This window comes from Salvelinus namaycush, chromosome 20 (genome assembly GCF_016432855.1).
Source record: "Salvelinus namaycush isolate Seneca chromosome 20, SaNama_1.0, whole genome shotgun sequence".
In the NCBI taxonomy this organism is placed as follows: domain Eukaryota; kingdom Metazoa; phylum Chordata; class Actinopteri; order Salmoniformes; family Salmonidae; genus Salvelinus; species Salvelinus namaycush.
The window spans coordinates 24,622,867-24,649,525 of NC_052326.1; the positions used below are offsets into that span (position 1 = coordinate 24,622,867).

At 48.9% G+C, this 26,659-nt stretch overlaps 1 protein-coding gene across 2 annotated transcripts in view; it reads right to left on the reverse strand.

The window, feature by feature from the left end:
* Positions 1-1,702: 1,702 nt before the first annotated feature.
* Positions 1,703-26,659, reverse strand: part of tfeb (transcription factor EB) — a 106,368-nt gene continuing 81,411 nt past the window's right edge. For both annotated transcript variants that reach the window (XM_039015911.1, XM_039015910.1), the window contains 6 exons: positions 25,557-25,646; positions 11,807-11,924; positions 11,272-11,322; positions 3,810-3,885; positions 3,424-3,571; positions 1,703-3,248 (listed from right to left, as the gene is read on the reverse strand). In XM_039015911.1, the coding sequence (XP_038871839.1) occupies positions 2,706-3,248; positions 3,424-3,571; positions 3,810-3,885; positions 11,272-11,322; positions 11,807-11,924; positions 25,557-25,646 (1,026 nt within the window). In that variant the 3' untranslated portion in view covers positions 1,703-2,705. The remainder of the gene's footprint in view (positions 3,249-3,423; positions 3,572-3,809; positions 3,886-11,271; positions 11,323-11,806; positions 11,925-25,556; positions 25,647-26,659) is intronic.

The following is a 26,659-nucleotide window of genomic DNA, read 5'->3' on the forward strand; positions in this document are numbered from 1 at the left end:
CTTCAGACAGCTGGTTGATGACCTTTTTACTAAGGAATGTGTTAGTGTTTTGTAAGTTAGTTTTCTAAAATTGGGTTGTAAATATTGTATATTTGTATTGGGTTGCAATTGTAAATATTGAGAATTCGTATAACTGTGTACATGCAGGGAACCCCTGTAAATAAGGCTTTTGGTGTGGGATATGGGATTTCCCGATTTAAATAACTAAAATAAAATAATCTCACAAACACAAAAAAATACTCATATTTTGGTAAAACATTTTATATCCAAAGCAAAACCAGAATGCCAGTTTCCCCTGCCCAGTCAGCCAGAGTCAGTCCCATACAGTGACATGGGGGGGGGGGGCAGTCAAAGAGGGGACAACACGTCACATTATCTGCAGACAAGCTCTTTGGCGTGTTGGCTGGACAATAAAAACTAAAATAAAACAATTGCTTACTAACATTGGAGCAGGATAAAGGCAAACTCTGGCAGACAGAGAGAGAGTCAGGTCTGTTCAAGGTTATGCCAACGGATCTCCTCGATGGTATTTCTGAGTACCATTAGAAGGTAGTCATCTCCACGGAAATCAAAGACCATGAAGGAAAATACCCTTCTCTTGTGGTATTTGGGTTTGGCTGGGGAGCAGTACTACAGGCCATCTTCACATTCACAAAAAGCGCAATTAAAACAGAATAAAATCAAATAAATCACCTCTCAACAGTCTCTGGTTCCAATTTCTGTAGGTTAAAAAAGAGAAACCACTCCCAATCAATAGAAAAATGGCATAATATAATCGTACATGTTGTTCTCAGCCTGGTGAAATTTGAACAGTTCTTCACACAAAGAAAAGTATAGAATATGTCTCCCCACTGGTCGTACACTTTCACACTAGTGGCTTAAATACTTGCATATGGCTGTTAGAGGAAAAAGGTACTTTTGGAATAAAATAAAATAAAAAAGAACAAATACAAATACAATACATTTAAGTGGCTTAGTGGCATAAAACATATGAAATAAAACTAATTTCATAAATTCTTTCATGTACAAAGTCAATAAAATATAGGTTCCAGTGCTTTGGGAGATAAAATAAAACCAACTATAAATCAAGAATACAAACAAATACCTTTTAAATCATCATGTTTCTTCCTTTTTTCTTTACTGATCATAAGCCATATCAAATCAAAGTGTTACCCCTAGTCCCTCATCCAAATTCATTTGTTACCTGTTAGTTTATTCATGTATTGTACATCCGTAGTTTGGTTTCTACAGGGTTGGTTTGGTTTGTACCTAGTGAGTGTGTGTAGTTTTATCTGGCTGACCCAAAGCTGGCAGTTCTACAAGCACAAACCGGGTGAGATACTGAAGTCTCGCTCAAAGTGTTGATTTGAACACAGCCTCATGGCACACTGCTTTGTGTGTGTGTGTGTGTGTGTGTGTGTGTGTGTGTGTGTGTGTGTGTGTGTGTGTGTGTGTGTGTGTGTGTGTGTGTGTGTGTGTGTGTGTGTGTGTGTGTGTGTTAGGCTGGTGCTGTGTTTTTACAGTGCGGAATACGACACTACACACCAATCTATTTGACTGCTCCTCTCTCTCCTAACTACAAACTACAACAGGGATCATCAACTAGATTCAGCTGCGGGACAATGTTTTCTTGAGCGGATGGTCAGGGGGCCAGAACATAATTACAAAGAATTTGTAGACTGCTAATTGACTGCAAGAAGCCCAAACAGGTATCAAAACATAATCATTTCAAACCTATTTTATGCATGGGAATACATTTATTTTACTACCCCTAAAATCACTTGGAGCTGATTTTCTGGCGTTTAACAGTCTTTTATGTAAACAATAATTTAAAAAATAAAGTGGTCTCAGAAAACTTGCGGGGCCAAATAAATCACCCGTGGGAAAAATTTGTAGCGCAGGCCGCCAGTTGGGGAACCCTGCACTACAATATGCTAAAACACAACCCACTCCTTCGCTCTCCACACTCTCCAGCTAACCCAGATAGAGTGGGGCTTCAGGTGGCTAACACAAGGCACGTTGGCAGGTTAAGGACTGAGCTACATAACCTCTTCAATCGCTACACTATCTCACAATGCAGGGCCAATCCATCTCTCCTCAACATTCACACAGGGGTCAGAGGTCATGGAGTAGACTTGGCAGTACCCTAAAGGCTAAAGGTCATAGGTCACACAGGAGATGGCAGTACCATAGAGGTCATGGCAGTGTGTTTTACAGAAGAAGGGTGTGTGTGTGTGTTAAACCGTTGGCAGTGCCTCACATATTTCCCTTCAAATAACAGGGGCCCTTCTGTGTTAGCGTGAACAAGAAGCTGTCTGTGCTCGTTGTGTGTTCGTGTGTGTACTAGATTGTGTATCATTTAGAGGTGCTCTGATATTTACAGTGGTAGGGAACAACTATTTCAATCCGAAACATGGATTTGGTTTCTCATATTGCTGTTGAATGTGTATCTATGTGAGTGTTAAGGGTGTGCATCCATAAGAATTTTGAGTGTGTGTGTTTAAGTGTGTCTCAGTGTGTGTACAGTGTCTATGCGAGTGCTTACAGTGTATGTGAGGAGTTTGGAGTGCATATGTAGCAGGGTTGTTGAACAGAGCAAAAGCATATATCACAGTATATCAGTGCTCTTGGGGGTGTATGTCCAGTGGGTGTTCTGTACGTACCATATGTGCCTGTGTCTGTGTGTGTCTGTGTGTAGACTCCTTCTACAGTATATCTGTGTCCTCTATGCTGAAGCTGGATCTGCGGCTGGAGTCAACCGAGGCCTCAGGGGACATGGCAGAGAGCAGAGGGTCTCCACCCAGAGGAGACAGAGGCTCGTCCATCATCAGGAAGCCCAGGTCGCCTCTCCTTCCCTGGGTACCCAGGAGGCCGAGCTCCCCTAGCCCTGACAAGCTCTCCGGGTAGCCAGGCACCCCGTCACACAAGTCCAGCGACTGGGCAAAGTCAAAGGGCTGAGAGCTGCCCACAGCTGGGTACTGGAGGGGAAGTTGGGGCTGGAGGTGAGGGGGGAGATGAGGCAGCTGTCTGGGCTGGCCCTGCTGGGGCTGGATGTGGTGGGACTGGGGGTGGTGGTGGTGTTGTTGGCCCTGGGCATGAGCTTGGTGCTGGGCCTGTTGCTGCTGCTGCTGGAGCTTCTCCTCAGGGCTGGTCTCCTGTTTGATGTAGGAACCCATCAGGTCCCCAGAACCCATCCCAGAGGGAGAGGAGCTGGGGAGGCCGTGCAGACGAGCCTGCATCTCTAACTCCTACAGACACAGAGAGGAGGAAGAAGAGAGGGTAAAGAGAGGGAGAGATGATTAAATACAGATGACTGCATGGCACGGCATTCTAGAGCTCATACTGTACATGCTCTTTACCTCAATGTGTGTATGTATGCGTGTGACCGAGTGTGTTGCATGAATGAATGTGTGTGTGTGTTACCTCGATGCGCAGCCACAGCTGTTTGTTGGCCATCTCCATCCTCTTGAAGTTGTTCTCTACCTCTCTGGTCCTCTGCATGTCCTTCTGCATCCGCTTGATGTACTCTACGGATGCCCTCAGAATAGTGCCCTTATTCCAGCGCACGTCCCTATAGAACATTACAGAAGAACATCTTTCCCAGTGAGCACTAGATGTTGAAAATACGTCTTTTCAATGTCTTCGCAACCAAAAATATGTATTTTGCTCATACGGTTAGAAGGATCAGTTGGCCAAACAAGAAGCAGGACACATAAGAATACATCTTCTGCTAATACATATACAAAAAGTCTACATATCTCATAGACATAGAACAACAAATATTAACACGGTGAAGTGAGGTGACTTACAGGTCGTTGGTTTTGGGGATCATGCCGCCCAGCTCTTTAATGCGGTCGTTGATGTTGAACCTCCTCCTCCTCTCAACTAAACCACAGGAAAAGAGGGAACGATGAAAGGAGGTGAAGAGAACATGGGAAAACGTGTTGCAACAATGGCATTTGGAATTTCATGTGAGGCAATCCACCTTCAACAACCCAATAACATGAACACAAAGGCACGCACACACACTGACATGACTATACACTCTGGCTGTTATTGCTGACTAAACTCAAGACAGTGTAGATGAGTGGTTGTCAGCTTGGAGGTTAGAGACAGAGAGAAGCTTGGAGGTTAGAGACAGACAGATACAGAGAGAGACAGACAGACAAAGAGAGAGACAGATGAGGAAGTCAGATTCCAGCTCTAAGCAGATGACCTTGTCCTACTGTCACCAATAGAGAAAAGTCTAAAGGAACAACTTAACATTCTTTGGGAATACAGCATCAACTGGGGAATCAATATCAACTTTCAAAAAAATTGATTTTCTAGAAGAAGGCCAGGAATCAGAGGATCAGACACTCCTTCAAATGAGGAAATACCATGGTTGAACATGCCCAATGGTACAACCACCTGAGATAAAAAAATCTGTGCCTCTGGGGGATTTTTTCTGGAAGTGAATGCACTAAAGAAAAAGCCTGCAATGTATTTTACTGTATAAAAATAAACAAATATTCTTATCCAAATCTGGTGCAAAATATTCAATAGTTTAATTTGACCAAATGCACTATATGGAAGCAAGATTTGGGGTGAAACCTGTAATTACAATTACAAGCATTGGATTATCCTAAATATCCAAAGGAAAAGTACCAAATAATGCATGCAGAGCAGAACTCGGACGATTACCTTTCAATGTAAATATAAAGGACCCGAGAGAGAGAGAGACCGTGAGAGAGAGAGAGACCGAGAGAGAGAGAGAGAGAGAGACCGAGAGAGAGAGAGAGAGAGACCAAGAGAGGGAGACGGAGAGAGAGAGAGCGAGAGGGAGATGAGAGCGAGAGGGAGACGAAAGCGAGAGGGAGACGAGAGAGGGACTGAGAGAGAGACCGAGAGACTGTGAGAGAGACCGTGAGAGAGAAAGAGAGAGAGAGAAAGACCGAGACCGTGAGAGACCGACCGAGAGAGAGAGAAAGAAAGAAAAAGAGACCGACCGTGTAAGAGATCGACCATGTGAGAGAAAGAGAGACCGTGAGAGAGAGGGAGACCATGAGAGAGAGACCGTGAGAGAGACCGTGAGAGAGACCAAGAGAGGGAGACCGAGAGAGGGAGAGAGAGGGAGACGAGAGAGAGAGGGAGACGAGAGAGAGAGGGACCGAGAGAGGGAGACACGAGAGAGAGGGAGACGAGAGAGAGAAGGAGACGAGAGAGAGAAGGAGACGAGAGAGAGAAGGAGACGAGAGAGAGAAGGAGACGAGAGAGAGAGAGGGAGACGAGAGAGAGAGACCGAGAGACCCAGAGAGAGACCAAGAACAAGAGAGAAAGAGACCAAGAATGAGAGAGAGACCGACCGAGAGAGAGACCGAGAGAGAGACCGACCGAGAGAGAAAGAGACCGACCGAGAGAGAGAGAGAGAGACCGACCGTGAGGGAGAGACCGTGAGAGAGAGAGACAGAGAGAAAGACCGAGACCGTGAGAGTGAGAGACACCGACCGAGAGAGAGACCGACCGTGAGAGCGCGAGACAGAGAGAGCGAGAGAGAGAAAGAGACCGAGCGAGAGAGTGAGAGAGAGAGACTGTGAGAGAGCGAGAGAGCTAACGAGACCGAGCGAGAGAGACCGTGAGATAGAGAGACCGACAGAGAGAGCGAGAGAGAAAATATACGCCTTCAATATGGGGAAACACTGAAGCAATACAAACGCACCCTAAGAACAAAAAAGGAACAGCACATTAGAAATCAGCTGGTTGGAATTGAGGAATCCATAGAATCAAACCACTTCTGGGAGAATTGGAATAAATTAAACAAACCTCATCATGAGGAATTGGCTATCCAAAATGGGGATATGTGGAGAAATCACTTTGCAAACCTCTACAGCAACATAACAAAGAGCCCAGAACAAAAAGATATACAAGAAAAATTACAAATCCTTGAATTAGCAGTCAAAGACTATCAGAATCCTGTAGATACCCCAATTACAGAAGAAGAATTATTGGAAAAACTATGCAATCTCCAACCCAAAAAGGCCTGTGGTGCTGATGGTATTTTAAATGAAATGATCAAATATACAGACCACAAATTCAAATTGGCTATACTCAAACTCTTCAACATTATCCTCACTGCAGGTATTTTCCCCGATATTTGGAACCAGGGATTGATCACACCAATCTATAAAAATGGAGACAAATTTGACCCAAATAATTACAGAGGAATTTGCGTTAACAGCAACTTGGGGAAAATTCTCTGCAGTATTATAAATAGCAGACTACATCATTTCCTTGACGAACACAACGTCCTGAGCAGAAGCCAGATTGGATTTCTAAAAAATTATCGTACAACAGACCACATTTACACCCTCCACACTCTAATTGATAAACAAGTTAACCAAAACAAAGGCTAAATCTACTCGTGTTTTGTAGATTTCAAGAAAGCATTTGATTCAATTTGGCACGAAGGTCTTTTTTATAAACTAATAGAAAGTGGTATTGGAGGGAAAACATATGATTTTATTAAATCAATGTACACTAAAAACAAATGTGCGGTTAAAATTGGCAACAAGCAAACAGACTTCTTCTCTCAGGGGCGGGGAGTGAAACAGGGCTGCCCAATAAGTCCAACATTATTTAACATCTACATTAATGAATTGGCAAAAACATTAGAAGAATCGGCAGCACCTGGTATCACCCTACACAACACTGAAATCAAGTGTCTGCTGTACGCAGATGACCTGGTGCTGCTGTCTCCCACTAAAGAGGGGTTACAGCAGCACCTAGATCGTCTTCACAGGTTCTGTCAGACCTGGGCTCTGACCGTTAACCTAAAAAAAACAAATATAATGATATTCCAAAAAAGGTCGGGAAATAAGGATGACAAATATAAATTCTATTTGGACACAGTTCTATTAGAACACACCAAAAACTACACATATCTAGGACTAAATATCAGCAACACAGGTAGCTTTCACATGGCTGTGAATGAGCTGAGAGACAAAGCAAGAAGAGCATTCTATGCCATTAAAAGGAACATCAAAATTGAAATTCCAATTAGAATCTGGCTCAAAATTTTTCAATCAGTTATAGAACCAATTGCTCTATATGGCAGTGAAGTATGGGGTCCACTCTCTAATAATGAATTTACTAAATGGGACAAACATCCAACTGAAATATTGCATGCAGAGTTTTGCAAGACTGTATTGCAAGTACAAAGAAAAACTCCAAATAACGCATGTAGGGCAGAATTGGGCCAATACCCCCTCCTCATTCGAATAGAAAAAAGAGCCATCAAATTTTACAACCATCTAAAAACAAGTGACCCTAAAACATTCCATCACACAGCTCTACAATGTCAAGAGATGAAACCAGAGAAGAGTCCCCTCAGCCAGCTGGTTCTGAGGCTCAGTTCACCAACCCAAACCAACCCCATAGAGCCTCGGGACAGCCCTCAGAAAATCTGGCCCAACCAAATCATCACAAAACAAAAAGAAAAATATATAACCTATTGGAAAGACACCACAAAAAATCAAAGTAAACTTCAATGCTATTTGGCTCTAAACAGACAGTACATGGTGGCAGACTATCTGACCACTGTGACTGATAGAAAACTGAGGAAAACATTGACTAGGTACAGACTCAGTGAGCACCGTCTGGCTATAGAGACCGGTCGTCACAGACAAACCTGGCTGCCCAGAGAGGACAGGCTGTGCTCACTCTGCTCCAGGGGAGAGGTAGAGACAGAGGTGCATTTCCTACTACACTGTGACAAATACTCAGACCTAAGAGCATATTTCTTTCCCAAAATTATAACTCAATACAAAGAATTTGAAACTATAAAAGATGAAGAAAAAATCAAATATTTATTGGGTGAAAAGCCAAAATGTGCAGTTTTGGCAGCCAAATATGTGTCCTCCTGCCACAACCTGAGGGACAGCCAGTGAAAAATGCAAAGTAATGTTGATAATATTTCCCATTTAGCTTAGTTTTGTTTTGTCTTTCATACCAGGTCATATGTCTTCTCAAGTCATATTGACACTGGTCTACTACTGTTGCTTTAATTTATTGTTCTGATTAATATTGTTGTTGTAGTTGTTGTTAATGGTAATCCCATGTCCACTACTACTGTTATTATTGCTGTTGGTCCCACCATTTATTTATATAAATATATATATATTTTGTATATATATACATATATATTTTATTTTTATTTTTCGATATGTATACTTTGACAATGTAAGTAATAATGAACTTGCCATGTCAATAAAGTCAATTGAATTGAATTGAATTGAATTGAGAGAGACCGACAGAGAGAGAGAGAGAGAGAGACCGACAGAGAGAGAGAGAGACCGACAGAGAGAGAGACCGACAGAGAGAGATGCTCTCTACTGTATGCTTATTGTTATTGTTGAATTTATGGTTATTTTGACACTTGGTTATTGTTGTTACTGTTGTCCCGTTGACAATTTTGATTCATTTTTATTTATTTTTATATTGTAAATATCCAAAGTAAGCTTTGGCAATATGTACATTGTTACGTCATGCCAATAAAGCAAATTGAATTGAAAGAGACCGACAGAGAGAGAGAGACCGACACAGAGAGAGAGAGAGAGAGAGAGAGACCGACAGAGACCGACAGAGAGAGAGACCGACAGAGAGAGAGAGAGACCGAGAGAGAGAGAGAGAGAGAGAGACCGACCGTGTGAGAGAGAGGGAGAGACCGCACGAGAGAGAGCGCGACACCGAGAGAGAGACACGACACAGAGAGACACCGCGAGAGAGAGACACCGCGAGAGAGAGACACCGTGAGAGAGAGAGCAACACTGTGTGAGAGAGAGCAACACTGTGAGAGAGAGAGCAACACCGTGAGAGAGAGAGCAACACCGTGAGAGAGAGAGCAACACCGTGAGAGAGAGAGCAACACCGTGAGAGAGAGAGCAACACCGTGAGAGAGAGAGCAACACCGTGAGAGAGAGAGCAACACCGTGAGAGAGAGCGAGAGACACCGCGAGAGAGATACACCGCGAGAGAGATACACCATGAGAGAGAGACACCGTGAGAGAGAGAGAGACACACCGTGCGAGAGAAAGAGACACACCGTGAGAGAGAGAGCGCGAGAGAGAGAGAGACACACCGTGAGAGAGAGAGAGCGACACCGTGAGAGAGACACCGTGAGAGAGAGACACCGTGAGAGAGAGACACCGCGAGAGAGAGAGAGAGACACACCGTGAGAGAGAGAACGAAAGACACACACCGTGAGAGAGAGAGTGACACCGTGAGAGAGCGAGAGACACTGTGAGAGAGAGCGACACCGTGAGAGAAAGGGCAACACCGTGAGAGAGAGCGACACCGTGAGAGAGAGAGCAACACCGTGAGAGAGAGCGAGAGACACCGCGAGAGAGATACACCGCGAGAGAGATACACCGTGAGAGAGAGACACCGTGAGAGAGAGAGAGAGACACACCGTGCGAGAGAAAGAGACACACCGTGAGAGAGAGAGCGCGAGAGAGAGAAGAGACACACCGTGAGAGAGAGATCGAGAGAGACACACACCGTGAGAGAGAGAGAGAGAGAGACACACCGCGAGAGAGAGAGAGAGACACCGCGAGAGAGAGAGAGACACACCGTGAGAGAGAGAGAGCGAAAGACACACACCGTGAGAGAGAGAGTGACACCGTGAGAGAGCGACACCGTGAGAGAAAGAGCGACACCGTGAGAGAGAGAGCGACACCGTGAGAGCGAGAGAGAGCGACACCGTGAGAGAGCGAGAGAGAGCGACACCGTGAGAGAGCGAGCAACACCGTGAGAGAGACACACACCGCGAGAGAGAGAGAGCGACACCGTGAGAGAGAGAGCAACACCGTGAGAGAGACACACACCGCGAGAGAGAGAGAGCGACACCGCGAGAGAGAGAGAGCGACACCGCGAGAGAGAGAGAGAGCGACACCGCGAGAGAGAGAGAGAGCGACACCGCGAGAGAGAGAGAGAGCGACACCGCGCGAGAGAGAGAGAGCGACACCGCGCGAGAGAGAGAGAGCGACACCGCGAGAGAGAGAGAGAGCGACACCGCGAGAGAGAGAGAGAGCGACACCGCGCGAGAGAGAGAGAGCGACACCGCGCGAGAGAGAGAGAGCGACACCGCGAGAGAGAGAGAGAGCGACACCGCGAGAGAGAGAGAGAGCGACACCGCGAGAGAGAGAGAGCGACACCGCGAGAGAGAGAGAGCGACACCGCGAGAGAGAGACGGAGCGCGAGAGAGAGACGGAGCGCGAGAGAGAGCGACACCGCGAGAGAGAGCGACACCGCGAGAGAGAGAGCGACACCGCGAGAGAGAGAGCGACACCGCGAGAGAGAGAGCGACACCGCGAGAGAGAGAGCGACAGCGAGAGAGAGAGAGCGACACCGCGAGAGAGAGCGAGAGCGACACCGCGAGAGAGAGCGAGAGCGACACCGCGAGAGAGAGCGAGAGCGACACCGCGAGAGAGAGCGAGAGCGACACCGCGAGAGAGAGCGAGAGCGACACCGCGAGAGAGAGCGAGAGCGACACCGCGAGAGAGAGCGAGAGCGACACCGCGAGAGAGAGCGAGAGCGACACCGCGAGAGAGAGCGAGAGCGATACCGCGAGAGAGAGCGAGAGCGACACCGCGAGAGAGAGCGAGAGCGACACCGCGAGAGAGAGCGAGAGCGACACCGCGAGAGAGAGCGAGAGCGACACCGCGAGAGAGAGCGAGAGCGACACCGCGAGAGAGAGCGAGAGCGACACCGCGAGAGAGAGCGAGAGCGACACCGCGAGAGAGAGCGAGAGCGACACCGCGAGAGAGAGAGCGTGACACCGCGAGAGAGAGAGCTTGACACCGCGAGAGAGAGACACCGCGAGAGAGAGACACCGCGAGAGAGAGACACCGCGAGAGAGCGAGACACACCGTGAGAGAGCGAGAGAGAGACCGAGAAAGAGAGCCCGAGAAAGAGAGGTAGAGTCCGAGAAAGAGAGACCGAGAAAGTGTCACAGGCAATTAGACTTTAGTGCCAGAGCAGCAGACAGCTGTGGGTTAACCATCTACCTGTGGGTTAGACTGTGTCAGCTGAATAAACCACTGTGTGTGTGTTTTTAGACAGACAGACAGAGTGGCAGGGACAGAGACAGAGAGTGGCTGGTGTACTTTAAGCAGTGCGAGGTAGTTAAAATGATGGATGTTGAAAAAGTGCACACTCATTCCTATTGTGTTTTTGCGAGGGAGGGTGAAAGTGAGAAAGAGAGCGTGCAAGAGAGGGGGAGGGGGATAAACTCACTCAGGTTGTGGTTGTCTTTCTTCTGTCTCTCTTTGGCCATTGCACGGGTTTCTGCATTGATAAAAACAACAAGCAATGAACTAACACTGTCCCCAAAGTATGTATAGTGAGTGTGATTTCTGTATATAGTTTGGGGTCATAGAGAGTTTGAAAATCATGTTAGAGGCTCACTTTAACTAAAATCATTGAGATTTAGTTTATGCATGGATACAGTATTTCCCCCTAATCATTAGTTAATTAGCTTAATTTATGAATTGAATTCAAACTCAGCACAAATTACATTAAATAATCCCCTCACTCTAGAGAAAAATATACCCCTGGTAGCCATGTATTTGGAACTATCTAATCCTTCTGGTTTTGGTCTGCTGGTTTCCATTCATTACTTAGCATCTGATTCAGACCTGGGAAACCAGGTGGGGAAAATATCTGGCCTGCAGGTCTGTCTCTGATTGGTTACTATGTTTCTGAAAGCTGTAAATGTCTGAGAGCTGGCTGCTTGTTTGCTGTGTCTAAGCTTGTCCCTGATTGGTCCTACCCGTCAGCTCTCGTTTGATGGCCAGGTTAGCAGGGCAGGAGTTGCTGGTCATGGCGATCGATTGACCGGTCATCCCAGGGCCCGTGTACACGTCCAGGTGACTGCTGGACAGAGGGAGCTGGGGAGGACACACACATCAGAATGAGCACCACAACCTACATTTCACTCTATAATCTCAATAAGAGTATTTAGGGTGACTCTCTTTGTGAGATTGGAATATTGTAGGGTTAAGCAGGGGTTATATGAATTACCAGTCAATGAATCTATCATCAACTTCAATGAAGAATGGGTTCAAACAATGAACCAAGCACATCCTTTAGATGGAGAAACGATAGTTAGATACAGTATACTATCCCTTACCAGACACCCTATTTTCAAGGCAGTTAGGACCCCACTAAGCCCTTGTGGCTGGGCAATTGCCTGATACACAACAACATTCAGGAAACCATGCATGAACAAAACCTAGGAACATCTTAAAAACAAGGCTGGAAACCTCAAGGGTCGAGGCCAAACTCCTTTTTCCATAAAATTCACTGAGATCACCCTCAATTACCTTAAAGAGAGCGCGAGCGAGAGTAGATAAAGCGAGCGAGCGTAGAAAGAGCGAGCGAGAGTAGACAGAGTGAGCGAGAGCGGGAGAGAGAGTAGACAGAGTGAGCGAGAGCGAGAGTAGACAGAGCGAGCGAGAGCGAGAGTAGACAGAGCGAGCGAGAGCGAGAGTAGACAGAGCGAGCGAGAGCGAGAGTAGACAGAGCGAGCGAGAGCGGGAGCGAGAGTAGACAGAGCGAGCGAGAGCGGGAGCGAGAGTAGACAGAGCGAGCGAGAGCGGGAGAGAGAGTAGACAGAGCGAGCGAGAGTACAGAGCGAGCGAGCGAGAGCGAGAGTAGACAGAGCGAGCGAGAGCGGGAGAGAGAGTAGACAGAGCGAGCGAGAGCGAGAGAGAGTAGACAGAGCGAGCGAGAGCGAGTAGACAGAGCGAGCGAGAGCGAGTAGACAGAGCGAGCGAGAGCGAGTAGACAGAGCGAGCGAGAGCGAGTAGACAGAGCGAGCGAGAGCGAGTAGACAGAGCGAGCGAGAGCGAGTAGACAGAGCGAGCGAGAGCGAGTAGACAGAGCGAGCGAGAGAGAGTAGACAGAGCGAGCGAGAGTACAGAGCGAGCGAGCGAGAGCGAGAGTAGACAGAGCGAGCGAGCGAGAGCGAGAGTAGACAGAGCGAGCGAGCGAGAGCGAGAGTAGACAGAGCGAGCGAGCGAGAGCGAGAGTAGACAGAGCGAGCGAGAGCGAGAGAGAGTAGACAGAGCGAGCGAGAGCGAGAGAGAGTAGACAGAGCGAGCGAGAGCGAGAGAGAGTAGACAGAGCGAGCGAGAGAGAGTAGACAGAGCGAGCGAGAGCGAGAGAGAGTAGACAGAGCGAGCGAGAGAGAGTAGACAGAGCGAGCGAGAGCGAGAGAGAGTAGAGCAAGCGAGCGAGAGCGAGAGAGAGTAGACAGAGCGAGCGAGAGCGAGAGAGAGTAGACAGAGCGAGCGAGAGCGAGAGCGAGTAGACAGAGCGAGCGAGAGCGAGAGCGAGTAGACAGAGCGAGCGAGAGCGAGTAGACAGAGCGAGCGAGAGCGAGTAGACAGAGCGAGCGAGAGCGAGTAGACAGAGTAGACAGAGCGAGCGAGAGCGAGTAGACAGAGCGAGCGAGAGCGAGTAGACAGAGCGAGCGAGAGAGAGTAGACAGAGCGAGCGAGAGAGAGTAGACAGAGCGAGCGAGAGAGAGTAGACAGAGCGAGCGAGAGAGAGTAGACAGAGCGAGCGAGAGCGAGTAGACAGAGCGAGCGAGAGCGAGAGAGTAGACAGAGCGAGCGAGAGCGAGAGAGTAGACAGAGCGAGCGAGAGCGAGAGAGAGTAGACAGAGCGAGCGAGAGCGAGTAGACAGAGCGAGCGAGAGCGAGAGAGAGTAGACAGAGCGAGCGAGAGCGAGAGAGAGTAGACAGAGCGAGCGAGAGCGAGAAGACAGAGCGAGCGAGAGCGAGAGCGAGTAGACAGAGCGAGCGAGAGCGAGAGCGAGTAGACAGAGCGAGCGAGAGCGAGTAGACAGAGCGAGCGAGAGCGAGTAGACAGAGTAGACAGAGCGAGCGAGAGCGAGTAGACAGAGCGAGCGAGAGCGAGTAGACAGAGCGAGCGAGAGAGAGTAGACAGAGCGAGCGAGAGAGAGTAGACAGAGCGAGCGAGAGCGAGTAGACAGAGCGAGCGAGAGCGAGTAGACAGAGCGAGCGAGAGCGAGAGAGTAGACAGAGCGAGCGAGAGCGAGAGAGTAGACAGAGCGAGCGAGAGCGAGAGAGAGTAGACAGAGCGAGCGAGAGCGAGAGAGAGTAGACAGAGCGAGCGAGAGCGAGAGAGAGTAGACAGAGCGAGCGAGAGCGAGTAGACAGAGCGAGCGAGAGAGAGTAGACAGAGCGAGCGAGAGAGAGTAGACAGAGCGAGCGAGAGCGAGAGAGTAGACAGAGCGAGCGAGAGCGAGAGAGTAGACAGAGCGAGCGAGAGCGAGAGAGTAGACAGAGCGAGCGAGAGCGAGAGAGAGTAGACAGAGCGAGCGAGAGCGAGAGAGAGTAGACAGAGCGAGCGAGAGCGAGAGAGAGTAGACAGAGCGAGCGAGAGCGAGAGAGAGTAGACAGAGCGAGCGAGAGCGAGAGAGAGTAGACAGAGCGAGCGAGAGCGAGAGAGAGTAGACAGAGCGAGCGAGAGCGAGAGAGAGTAGACAGAGCGAGCGAGAGCGAGAGAGAGTAGACAGAGCGAGCGAGAGCGAGAGAGAGTAGACAGAGCGAGCGAGCGAGAGAGAGTAGACAGAGCGAGCGAGAGAGAGTAGACAGAGCGAGCGAGAGAGAGTAGACAGAGCGAGCGAGAGAGAGTAGACAGAGCGAGCGAGAGAGAGTAGACAGAGCGAGCGAGAGAGAGTAGACAGAGCGAGCGAGAGAGAGTAGACAGAGCGAGCGAGAGCGAGAGAGAGTAGACAGAGCGAGCGAGAGCGAGAGAGAGTAGACAGAGCGAGCGAGAGCGAGAGAGAGTAGACAGAGCGAGCGAGAGCGAGAGAGAGTAGACAGAGCGAGCGAGAGCGAGAGAGAGTAGACAGAGCGAGCGAGAGCGAGAGAGAGTAGACAGAGCGAGCGAGAGCGAGAGAGAGTAGACAGAGCGAGCGAGAGCGAGAGAGAGTAGACAGAGCGAGCGAGAGCGAGAGAGAGTAGACAGAGCGAGCGAGAGCGAGAGAGAGTAGACAGAGCGAGCGAGAGCGAGAGAGAGTAGACAGAGCGAGCGAGAGCGAGAGAGAGTAGACAGAGCGAGCGAGAGCGAGAGAGAGTAGACAGAGCGAGCGAGAGCGAGAGAGAGTAGACAGAGCGAGCGAGAGCGAGAGAGAGTAGACAGAGCGAGCGAGAGCGAGAGAGAGTAGACAGAGCGAGCGAGAGCGAGAGAGAGTAGACAGAGCGAGCGAGAGCGAGAGAGAGTAGACAGAGCGAGCGAGAGCGAGAGAGAGTAGACAGAGCGAGCGAGAGCGAGAGAGAGTAGACAGAGCGAGCGAGAGCGAGAGAGAGTAGACAGAGCGAGCGAGAGAGAGTAGACAGAGCGAGCGAGAGCGAGAGAGAGTAGACAGAGCGAGCGAGAGCGAGAGAGAGTAGACAGAGCGAGCGAGAGCGAGAGAGAGTAGACAGAGCGAGCGAGAGCGAGAGAGAGTAGACAGAGCGAGCGAGAGCGAGAGAGAGTAGACAGAGCGAGCGAGAGCGAGTAGACAGAGCGAGCGAGAGCGAGAGCGAGTAGACAGAGCGAGAGAGAGCGAGAGCGAGTAGACAGAGCGAGAGAGAGCGAGAGAGAGTAGACAGAGCGAGAGAGAGCGAGAGAGAGTAGACAGAGCGAGAGAGAGCGAGAGAGAGTAGACAGAGCGAGAGAGAGCGAGAGAGAGTAGACAGAGCGAGAGAGAGCGAGAGAGAGTAGACAGAGCGAGCGAGAGAGAGAGAGTAGACAGAGCGAGCGAGAGCGAGAGAGAGTAGACAGAGCGAGCGAGAGCGAGAGAGAGTAGACAGAGCGAGCGAGAGCGAGAGAGAGTAGACAGAGCGAGCGAGAGCGAGAGAGAGTAGACAGAGCGAGCGAGAGCGAGAGAGAGTAGACAGAGCGAGCGAGAGCGAGAGAGAGTAGACAGAGCGAGCGAGAGCGAGAGAGAGTAGACAGAGCGAGCGAGAGCGAGAGAGAGTAGACAGAGCGAGCGAGAGCGAGAGAGAGTAGACAGAGCGAGCGAGAGCGAGAGAGAGTAGACAGAGCGAGCGAGAGCGAGAGAGAGTAGACAGAGCGAGCGAGAGCGAGAGAGAGTAGACAGAGCGAGCGAGAGCGAGAGAGAGTAGACAGAGCGAGCGAGAGCGAGAGAGAGTAGACAGAGCGAGCGAGAGCGAGAGAGAGTAGACAGAGCGAGCGAGAGCGAGAGAGAGTAGACAGAGCGAGCGAGAGCGAGAGAGAGTAGACAGAGCGAGCGAGAGCGAGTAGACAGAGCGAGCGAGAGCGAGTAGACAGAGCGAGCGAGAGCGAGTAGACAGAGCGAGCGAGAGCGAGTAGACAGAGCGAGCGAGAGCGAGTAGACAGAGCGAGCGAGAGCGAGTAGACAGAGCGAGCGAGAGCGAGTAGACAGAGCGAGCGAGAGCGAGTAGACAGAGCGAGCGAGAGCGAGTAGACAGAGCGAGCGAGAGCGAGTAGACAGAGCGAGCGAGAGCGAGTAGACAGAGCGAGCGAGAGCGAGTAGACAGAGCGAGCGAGAGCGAGTAGACAGAGCGAGCGAGAGCGAGTAGACAGAGCGAGCGAGAGCGAGAGAGAGTAGACAGAGCGAGCGAGAGCGAGAGAGAGTAGACAGAGCGAGCGAGAGCGAGAGAGAGTAGACAGAGCGAGCGAGAGCGAGAGAGAGTAGACAGAGCGAGCGAGAGCGAGAGAGAGTAGACAGAGCGAGCGAGAGCGAGAGAGAGTAGACAGAGCGAGCGAGAGCGAGAGCGAGCGAGAGCGAGAGAGATTAGACAGAGCGAGCGAGAGGGAGAGAGATTAGACAGAGCGAGCGAGAGGGAGAGAGATTAGACAGAGCGAGCGAGAGGGAGAGAGATTAGACAGAGCGAGCGAGAGAGAGTAGACAGAGCGAGCGAGAGAGAGTAGACAGAGCGAGCGAGAGCGAGAGAGTGTAGACAGAGCGAGCGAGAGCGAGAGAGTGTAGACAGAGCGAGCGAGAGAGAAGACAGAGCGAGAGAGAGATTAGACAGAGCGAGAGAGAGTAGACAGAGCGAGAGAGAGTAGACAGAGCGAGAGAGAGTAGACAGAGCGAGCGAGTGCGAGAAGACAGAGCGAGCGAGAACGAGAGAGAGTCGACAGAGCGAGAGAGAGTAAACAGAGCCAGCGAGAGCGAGAGAGTAGACAGAGCGAGCGAGAGCGAGAGAGAGTAGACAGAGCGAGCGAGAGCGAGAGAGAGTAGACAGAGCGAGAGAGAGCGAGAGAGAGTAGACAGAGCGAGAGAGAGCGAGAGAGAGTAGACAGAGCGAGAGAGAGCGAGAGAGAGTAGACAGAGCGAGAGAGAGCGAGAGAGAGTAGACAGAGCGAGAGAGAGAGAGAGAGTAGACAGAGCGAGAGAGAGAGAGAGAGTAGACAGAGCGAGAGAGAGCGAGAGAGAGTAGACAGAGCGAGAGAGAGCGAGAGAGAGTAGACAGAGCGAGAGAGAGTAAACAGAGCCAGCGAGAGCGAGAGAGAGTAGACAGAGCGAGCGAGAGCGAGAGAGAGTAGACAGAGCGAGCGAGAGCGAGAGAGAGTAGACAGAGCGAGCAAGAGATCGTAGACAGAGCGAGCGAGCGAGGGCGCGAGAGAGAGTAGACAGAGCGAGCGAGGGCGCGAGAGAGAGTAGACAGAGCGAGCGAGGGCGCGAGAGAGAGTAGACAGAGCGAGCGAGAGCGAGAGAGTAGACAGAGAGCGAGAGAGTAGACAGAGAGCGAGAGTGTAGACAGATAGCGAGTGTAGACAGAGAGCGAGAGAGAGAGCGAGAGAGTAGACAGAGAGCGAGAGTAGACAGAGAGCGAGAGAGCAGACAGAGAGCAAGAGAGCAGACAGAGAGCGAGAGAGAGAGCGAGAGAGAGCAGACAGAGCGAGAGAGAGAGAGCGAGAGAGCAGACAGAGCGAGAGAGAGCAGACAGAGCGAGAGAGAGAGAGAGAGAGCGAGAGAGAGAGAGCAGACAGAGCGAGAGAGAGCGAGAGAGAGAGAGCAGACAGAGCGAGAGAGAGCGAGAGCAGAGAGAGAGACAGAGAGCGAGAGAGAGAGAGCAGACAGAGACAGAGAGCAGACAGAGAGCGCGAGAGAGAGAGCGAGAGAGAGCAGACAGAGCGAGAGAGAGCAGACAGAGCGAGAGAGCAGACAGAGCGAGAGAGCAGACAGAGCGAGAGAGCAGACAGAGCGAGAGAGCAGACAGAGCGAGAGAGAGCAGACAGAGCGAGAGAGAGAGAGCAGACAGAGCGAGAGAGAGCGAGAGAGAGAGAGCAGACAGAGCGAGAGAGAGCGAGAGAGAGAGAGCAGACAGAGCGAGAGAGAGAGAGAGAGCAGACAGAGCGAGAGAGAGAGAGAGAGTAGACAGAGCGAGAGAGAGAGAGAGTAGACAGAGCGAGAGAGAGAGAGAGAGCGAGAGAGAGCAGACAGAGCGAGAGAGAGCAGACAGAGCGAGAGAGAGCAGACAGAGCGAGAGAGAGCAGACAGAGCGAGAGAGCAGACAGAGCAGACAGAGCGAGAGAGAGCAGACAGAGCGAGAGAGAGCAGACAGAGCGAGAGGGAGCAGACAGAGCGAGAGGGAGCAGACAGAGCGAGAGGGAGCAGACAGAGCGAGAGGGAGCAGACAGAGCGAGAGGGAGCAGACAGAGCGAGAGGGAGCAGACAGAGCGAGAGGGAGCAGACAGAGCGAGAGGGAGCAGACAGAGCGAGAGGGAGCAGACAGAGCGAGAGGGAGCAGACAGAGCGAGAGGGAGCAGACAGAGCGAGAGGGAGCAGACAGAGCGAGAGGGAGCAGACAGAGCGAGAGGGAGCAGACAGAGCGAGAGAGAGCAGACAGAGCGAGAGAGAGCAGACAGAGCGAGAGAGAGCAGACAGAGCGAGAGAGAGCAGACAGAGCGAGAGAGAGCAGACAGAGCGAGAGAGAGCAGACAGAGCGAGAGAGAGGGAGAGAGAGAGCAGACAGAGCGAGAGAGAGAGAGAGAGTAGACAGAGCGAGAGAGAGAGAGAGAGAGAGCGAGAGAGAGAGAGAGAGCAAACAGACAGAGCGAGAGAGAGGGAGAGAGAGAGCAGACAGAGCGAGAGAGAGCAGACAGAGCGAGAGAGAGAGAGAGAGAGAGAGCAAACAGACAGAGCGAGAGAGAGGGAGAGAGAGAGCAGACAGAGCGAGAGAGAGCAGACAGAGCGAGAGAGAGCAGACAGAGCGAGAGAGAGCAGACAGAGCGAGAGAGAGCAGACAGAGCGAGAGAGAGCAGACAGAGCGAGAGAGAGTAGAGCGAGCGAGAGAGAGTAGAGCGAGCGAGAGAGAGTAGAGCGAGAGAGTAGAGCGAGCGAGAGAGAGTAGAGCGAGCGAGAGAGAGTAGAGCGAGCGAGAGAGAGTAGAGCGAGCGAGAGAGAGTAGAGCGAGCGAGCGAGAGTAGACAGAGCGAGCGAGAGTAGACAGAGCGAGCGAGAGTAGACAGAGCGAGCGAGAGTAGACAGAGCGAGCGAGAGTAGACAGAGCGAGAGAGAGTAGACAGAGCGAGCGAGAGTAGACAGAGCGAGCGAGAGTAGACAGAGCGAGCGAGAGTAGACAGAGCGAGCGAGAGTAGACAGAGCGAGCGAGAGTAGACAGAGCGAGAGTAGACAGAGCGAGAGTAGACAGAGCGAGAGTAGACAGAGCGAGAGTAGAGAGCGAGAGAGAGAGCGAGGGAGGAAGAGTAGAATAGACAAACGAGCAGTCGGTGTCTCATGAGAGTTTTATGGCATCATATTGTGGGTAACCCTGGTTAGCCCTCTGAACCAGATCAAACGTTATAAACACACAGTGTGTTACATGTGTAGTGACTGGCTGTAAAGAGAAGATAGCAGAAGATCTCAGGTCAATATCACACCTGGAAAATACTGCCTCTAAAAGTGCCTCTGCTCTGACATATACACAATCATCCCTTCTCTCTTATCTCTGTATGGCTTGATTCAATTCAATGGCTTTACTGGCATGGGAAATATGTTTACATTGCCAAAGCAAGTGAAATAGATAACTTTTGTTTAACAATAAAAATGAACAGTAAATATTACTCACAAAAGTTCCAAAACAATAAAGACATTTCAAATGTCATATTATGTCTATATACAGTGTTGTAATGATGTGCAAATGGTTAAAGTACAAAACGGAAAATAAATAAACATATAGGTTGTATTTACAATGGTGTTTGTTCTTCAATGGTTGCCCTTTTCTCGCGGCAACAGGTCACAAACATTGCTGCTGTGATGGTACACTGTGGTGTTTCACCTAATTCTTTGTGGGTCAGTGTAATCTGAGGGAAATATGTGTCTCTAATATGGTCATACATTTGGCAGGAGGTTAGGAAGTGCAGCTCAGTTTCCACCTCATTTTGTGGACATTGTGAGCATAGCTTTGCTATTGAGAATGCACAGTCTGTACATAGTCAAAGCGTTCCTTAAGTTTGGGTCAGTCACAATGGTCAGGTATTCTGCCACTGTGTACTCTCTGTTAAGGGCAAAATAGCATTTGAGTTCTCAGTTTTTTGGTAAATTCTTTCCAATGTGTCAAGTAATTATCTTTTTGTTTTCTCATGATTTGGTTGGGTCTAATAGTGTTGCTGTCCTGGGGATCTGTGGGGTCCGTTTCCGTTTGTGAACAGAGCCCCAGGCCCATCTTGCTTAGAGGGCTCTTCTCCGGGTTCATTTCTCTGTAGGTGATGGCTTTATTGAAGGTTTGGGAGTAGCTTCCTATTAGGTGGTTGTAGAATTTAACAGCTCTTTTGATTTTGAAAAGCAGGTATTGGCCTAATTCAGCTCTGCATGCCTTATTTGGTGTTTTATGTTGTACATGGAGGATATTTTTGCAGAATTCTGCATGCAGTCTCAATTTGGTGTTTGTTCCATTTAGTGAATTGTTGGTTGGTGAGTGGACCCCAGACCTCACAACCGTAAAGTGCAATGGGTTCTATAACTGATTAAAGTATTTTTATCCAGATGGTGCTGCAGACTGTTTTAGTGCCCTCGCTCGTTATATATATGTTGAAGAGGGTGGGGCTTAAGCTGCATCCCTGTCTCACCCCCCGGCCCTGTGGAAAGACATGTGTTTTTTGCCAATTTTAACCACACACTTGTTTGTGTACATGGATTTTATAATGTCGTATATTTTTCCCCCCAACACCACTTTCCAATTTGTATAGCAGACCCTCATGCCAAATTGAGTCAAAAGCTTTTTTGAAATCAACAAAGCATGAGAAGACTTTGCCTTTGTTTTGGTTTGTTTGCTTGTCAATTAGGGTGTGAAGGGTGAATATGTGGTCTGTCGTACATTATTAATTCCTAGCCAGATGTAAAATGTTCCTGTTTTGACTAATTTAATGGAGTGGGTTAGATCTGCTCTATACCAAATTAGAATACCCCCTGAGTCTCTTCCCTGTTTCACACCTGGTAGTTTGATGGATGGGACTACCAGCTCTCTGTAACCTAGAGGGCAACCAGTGGGTCCGTCTCATTTATACCATGTTTCTTGTAGGATGACAATGTCTGTATTTCCAATTGCTTTGATGAAGTCTGGGTTCCTGCTCTTTAGGCCAAAGGCAGATGACCTCAGACCTTGTACATTCCATGATGAGATAGTAAAAGCTTTGTGTTCCATAGTGTCTAGTGTAGTTTTTTTGTGGTTTAGGTCTGGACCATCACAGTAGGTGTGAGCAGAGCATGTTGAGCATCTGACACATACCTCTTAGGTTGCAGGATGGGGCTTGGGCGGGTGTAATAGTGAGGGTTGGGCATGTTGCTCTGCTCACAGCCTGGGCATGCAGTATGTCCTCTTGTCATGTTGAGGTCCTTACCGCAGTGTGCGGGGGGAATGGGGTGGGCAGAATATGTCTGAGATGGGGGAGCCTATACAGGGTGTGTCCAGGGTTTGCTTGGGGTGTGGCTGGTGATGCTGTGGTCTGGGCGTAGGTCCTCTTGGTGCAGGTCTAGGAGTGGTTCTCACTGGGCGGGGTGTCCGTTGCTCTGTTGCTCCTGTGTGAGGTGCTGGGGCTACGGTTGAGGGTGACGTCCTTCAGGGTCCTGGCAAAAGTTGGGATTGCTACCTTGTAGAGGTGGACCTGGTCGTAAAGACTGTTCAAGTCCAGGGTGGAGTGGTGCGCCAGGTAGACATTAGGTTTTGAGGCACAGTCTGGCAAAATGCTTGCATTCACCCGCTGTCTGGTGGCAGGTCAAAGTCTTTTTGTGGATTCTCTGACCCCATCTGTAACCCAGCATCTGTGTGGAAGACTAGCGGTGTCCTCTGCATAAGTTGTGTAGACGTTGTTTAACTTCTGAAGCAGTCCCTATGGCTACTACTAGTCAACTTCCCTCATGAGGGATTGGTGATGAAACGTGCTGGTTTACAATACTAGAACAACTTGAGGATGTGGTTGAATGTCTATTCTACAATACTAATGAGGCTTGACAGATAAGAGAGCCAGATACCTTATCATTGAGACAACTGAAATGCAGCCAGGTCTCACACACATAGTAAAACTACAGGCTATGTGGACCGAGACCTCAGATCTACACTGATCAAAAGGAAATCCCATCATCAGTAGGGTCTTCCTCTCCTTTATCAAACCAGGGACATGCAGTTAAGTTAGGTGAAACCCTCTGCTCACCTTGTTCCTTCCTCCCACTTCTCTCACCCAGAATGCTTTAGTCTCAAACCACTGACTCTTGCTGTCTCCGCCCGCCCGCCCGCCCGCCCGCCCACCCGCCCACCCGCCCACCCCCACCCCCACACACACACACACACACACACACACACACACACACACACACACACACACACACACACACACAGAGAGAGAGAGAGCGAGAAACTATCCATTTTATAACAAACTCTCTCTCACACACATTCAGACCCAGGTCAGTCATGCTTATTATTCTCTCTGCAGCATTCCCAAGTCCTCCTTAAACTCCCACATTCCACTGAGTTTACCGCGATAATCCTGGTCACAGATTAGCAGATGAGTTTCATTCATTAGGGGGAAAACTCAGTGTTTAAGTAAAGCTAACGAGGCGAGAACCTCCAAAAACAGAGAGGAGAGGTAACTAACATTAGTCCTGAGGGATCTCATTATACACATCTCAGACAGAGAGAGACCAAGAGAAAGAGAACAGCAGAACTATTTAGAGGCCTGTATATTAAATCAGACTACACCAAACTAAAAATACAAGCACATCTGGGGCAACATTGTAGCAACCACCATCAATAGTCCCTCCAGAGAGCTGCATTCATGCACGGAGCCACTATCACACACACACTATACCACTGTCCCTGTGTGCAAATCAGAGTTCCATATGGCTCAACTTAGCTGCCTGAGAGCCGATCAATAGTAAAATAACAATCTAATCAATGACTATGAGATTGAGTATCATCACACACACTGAGTAATCAAGAGCCAATCAACTGCAGCATGAGCACCAAGAGATAAACCCAGAGAATGCCATTCTATTCCATTCAGACACATTGTGCACACACACACACAGCGAGGGGCTGAGGGAACTGGGCCAAAGAAGGGAGACAGAGGAGAGGCCAGCAGCAACCTTCATGCTGGACAATTAACATCCTATTGTGTGTCTTATCTCTTATGGCCGAGCTTGTCCCTCACTGGAAGTTTGCCCACAGTGGTAGGGCTCAGCTCAACCGCTACCATATCAAAGAGCTGCTCCCTCTCAGCCTCCAGCACCAGCCCCAGGCGCCCGAGGGCTAGGCTCATCCCCTAATCAGAGACCTGAGGCTGGGAGTTAGAGCTGACCCCCCTGCCCCGGCTCCAGCCCCAGCCCTCACCAACCCAGAGGGGGGTGCAGGGGGGCATAACTTTCCTAACTAGCCTGCCTCAATACTGACCAAGATGGGCGAACAAACACACAAACCTTATATTCCCCAGCCACACACACAGTAAAACGCAGACTTCTTACCAGTTGGATCTGTTCCCCGTCTATCATCTCCACGATGGCATACGTCTTATTCATCTCCTTCATCCTTCCTTCTGTGTGCCTGTGCGCTCTCACTCTCTTACTCTGTCTCTCACTCTCTTACACACACTCTCTCTCTAACACTTACTTGCTCCAGCCCTCAGAGACTAACATCCGTCTCACCAAATCCCTCTCTCTTCTACCTCTCCACACCGCTTAAGTGAACTTTCCCCTAACTGGACTTTCAGCCTGTTTTTCCCTCTCACAAATGACCCTCATCCCCTGTTCCCCTCCTCCTCCTCTCCTGTGCCTCTGCCTCCTCCTCCCTTTCTGAATGCCTTGTAAACAAGTTGAACTCTAACTGGTGGTGGTTTAATTGTTAATTCGGAGCCATTCCTTTAAACACAGAGCTCTGTGCTTCTGCTCTAAGATGGACACTCTTGGACCACTGCATTTTTTTAGGATTACGAATGCCTATCTTGGTCTCTGAAACCACAGCACTTCACGTCAATAATTTAAATCAATTAAATACTTAGATTCCTTTAAGCCAACTGAAGGTTTCCCCTGGGGTGGGAAGGCAGCAGCAGCAGACAGCTGATTGAAGCCACTATAGATCAGCAGTTATTCATTAAACACTGAGGAACAAACAGCCCACAGGCCAAATGCCCCCCAGTCAACATCAAATATCAGCCATTTTGAAGTTTGGGAAGTTTCATGCAACAGCATCAACAACAATAACAGTAGCAAAACAGCAACAGTAGTTTTAAGATGGGACACAAACACACGGAGGAGCCTGTAGCAAAAGAAGGAGGGATTATGATAAACGGAACAAGGAGTCTCTTTCTCCTCTCAGAGCCCAGTCACAGCCTCAGTCCTGATGAGTCGGCATAATCACCCCATTGACTCACACAGGGAGGGGCGGACGTGGACCAAAAAAGACAAGAGGGGGTAAGACAGGGGTTAGAGGTAGATAAGGATAGAGGGATGAGAAGGGGGACAGACTCAGATATTTCACATTAAAATGTATGTCTAACGAAAATCAACAACTGCAACGTTAAACAAACCATACAACTCTGTTGAAGAAACACGCAAGGAGTACTTTTAACAATATTCACTTCATTTTTACAAAAACACTAACATGAAGAACAGTGCAAATACAAAGTTGGGTAACAGAATGACGGTTTGTTCTGTTTGTGCCCTCATTCCGTTACCAAACTTTGCATAGGCACTGTTCTTCATGTTAATGTATTTTTGTAAAATCTTCAGTGGAAATTGTTAAATGTAGTCATTGTGCATAGAGTCGTATGGTTTGCTTGACTTTGCAATCACTGGTTTTGGTTTGACATACATTTTAAAGTTAAAGATCTGAGTGTCAGTGTCACTCAGTTACCATGGAATTGCCCTAAAATATAAGTCTTATCTCAACACCCATTCACGTAACCTACCTATTTCTTTATGTAAGCATTTCAACCAGTTCAAGTGTTCAACCCTTCACAATCCCACCCAGGTGAAAATGACTTTCTATAGGTACGTAGTGACTGTATGGTTTAATACTTACAGTGTTGGACATCTGAAGAGGGTCAATATACTGCTGGATGTCATCATAGCTCGACTGCATGCTGATGATGTCATCGATGACCTCATCCATCTGTGCCAACAACGAGGGAAAAATTGTTAATATACTTCTACATTAATATACATTTAGATCAGTGATACCAGAGAATATATTCAGACAGACTAAGGCAGCCATGTTGTGCATAGAGAGACGATCAACTTTATTATCACATAAGAGGCGTTTCTTGCAGATACTGTAGGTGCTATACATTGGTGGTGGATAAAGTAAGTTTCCTATATAATATGGAATGCATTAACACTGAAGTGTGAAACAGCTCTCTGAAAAATGTGTTAGAACAGACAGGAAGAGGAAGTGAGAGGATCAATTCGGCTGAAAATCTGATTCCGTCCAGCAGGTGGCGTTTTTTCATTGTTTCGCCCACCATGCAAGGAGTTTTTGTATGGAGGTCAATGAGAGAATGTCGAATTTGGTCAACAAAGAAATTAATGGCTTATTTGCTACGTGAGGTTTCATTCAGACATTTTTAGCTAATAGAAGTTTCGTAATGGTTAAGTTGTTACGAGCGTACTGATACAAGTAGGACTTGTCATCCCAGCAACTTTGAGAAAAAACACGTAATATCGGAGTTGTCTGGAGATGGCTATGCATATTCATGGCATGAGCATAGTAGCATAGCATCTCTCTCCATTGAACCGCCATCTTGAGACAACGCCAATATGAAGTGTTTCTTCTGAAAGTTGCCATCAACAACCCTCATTGAATATTCAAAAAAGGATTACAATAATGAGATGTATCCACCAACCCAAAGAAAGGATAGGAGGAAGCTAGACAGCCCCCCGTGCCACTTTGTGGACCACAACTTCCATTGTTTAGGGTGGAGAGACCTGTATCTTGTCAGTATATCCATAATCTTTGGTTAAAATGAATTATGACGACGGTCACACTTCATTTGGATAGTCCCGACTTTCCATCTGTAGATGCTCTTCCGATGGTCATACTATCAACAAACTATCTGTGGATAAGCAACTACTTGCTAAGGTTAGGTTAAGAATAAGGGTTAGGGTTAGGATAAGCTTAGGGTTAGT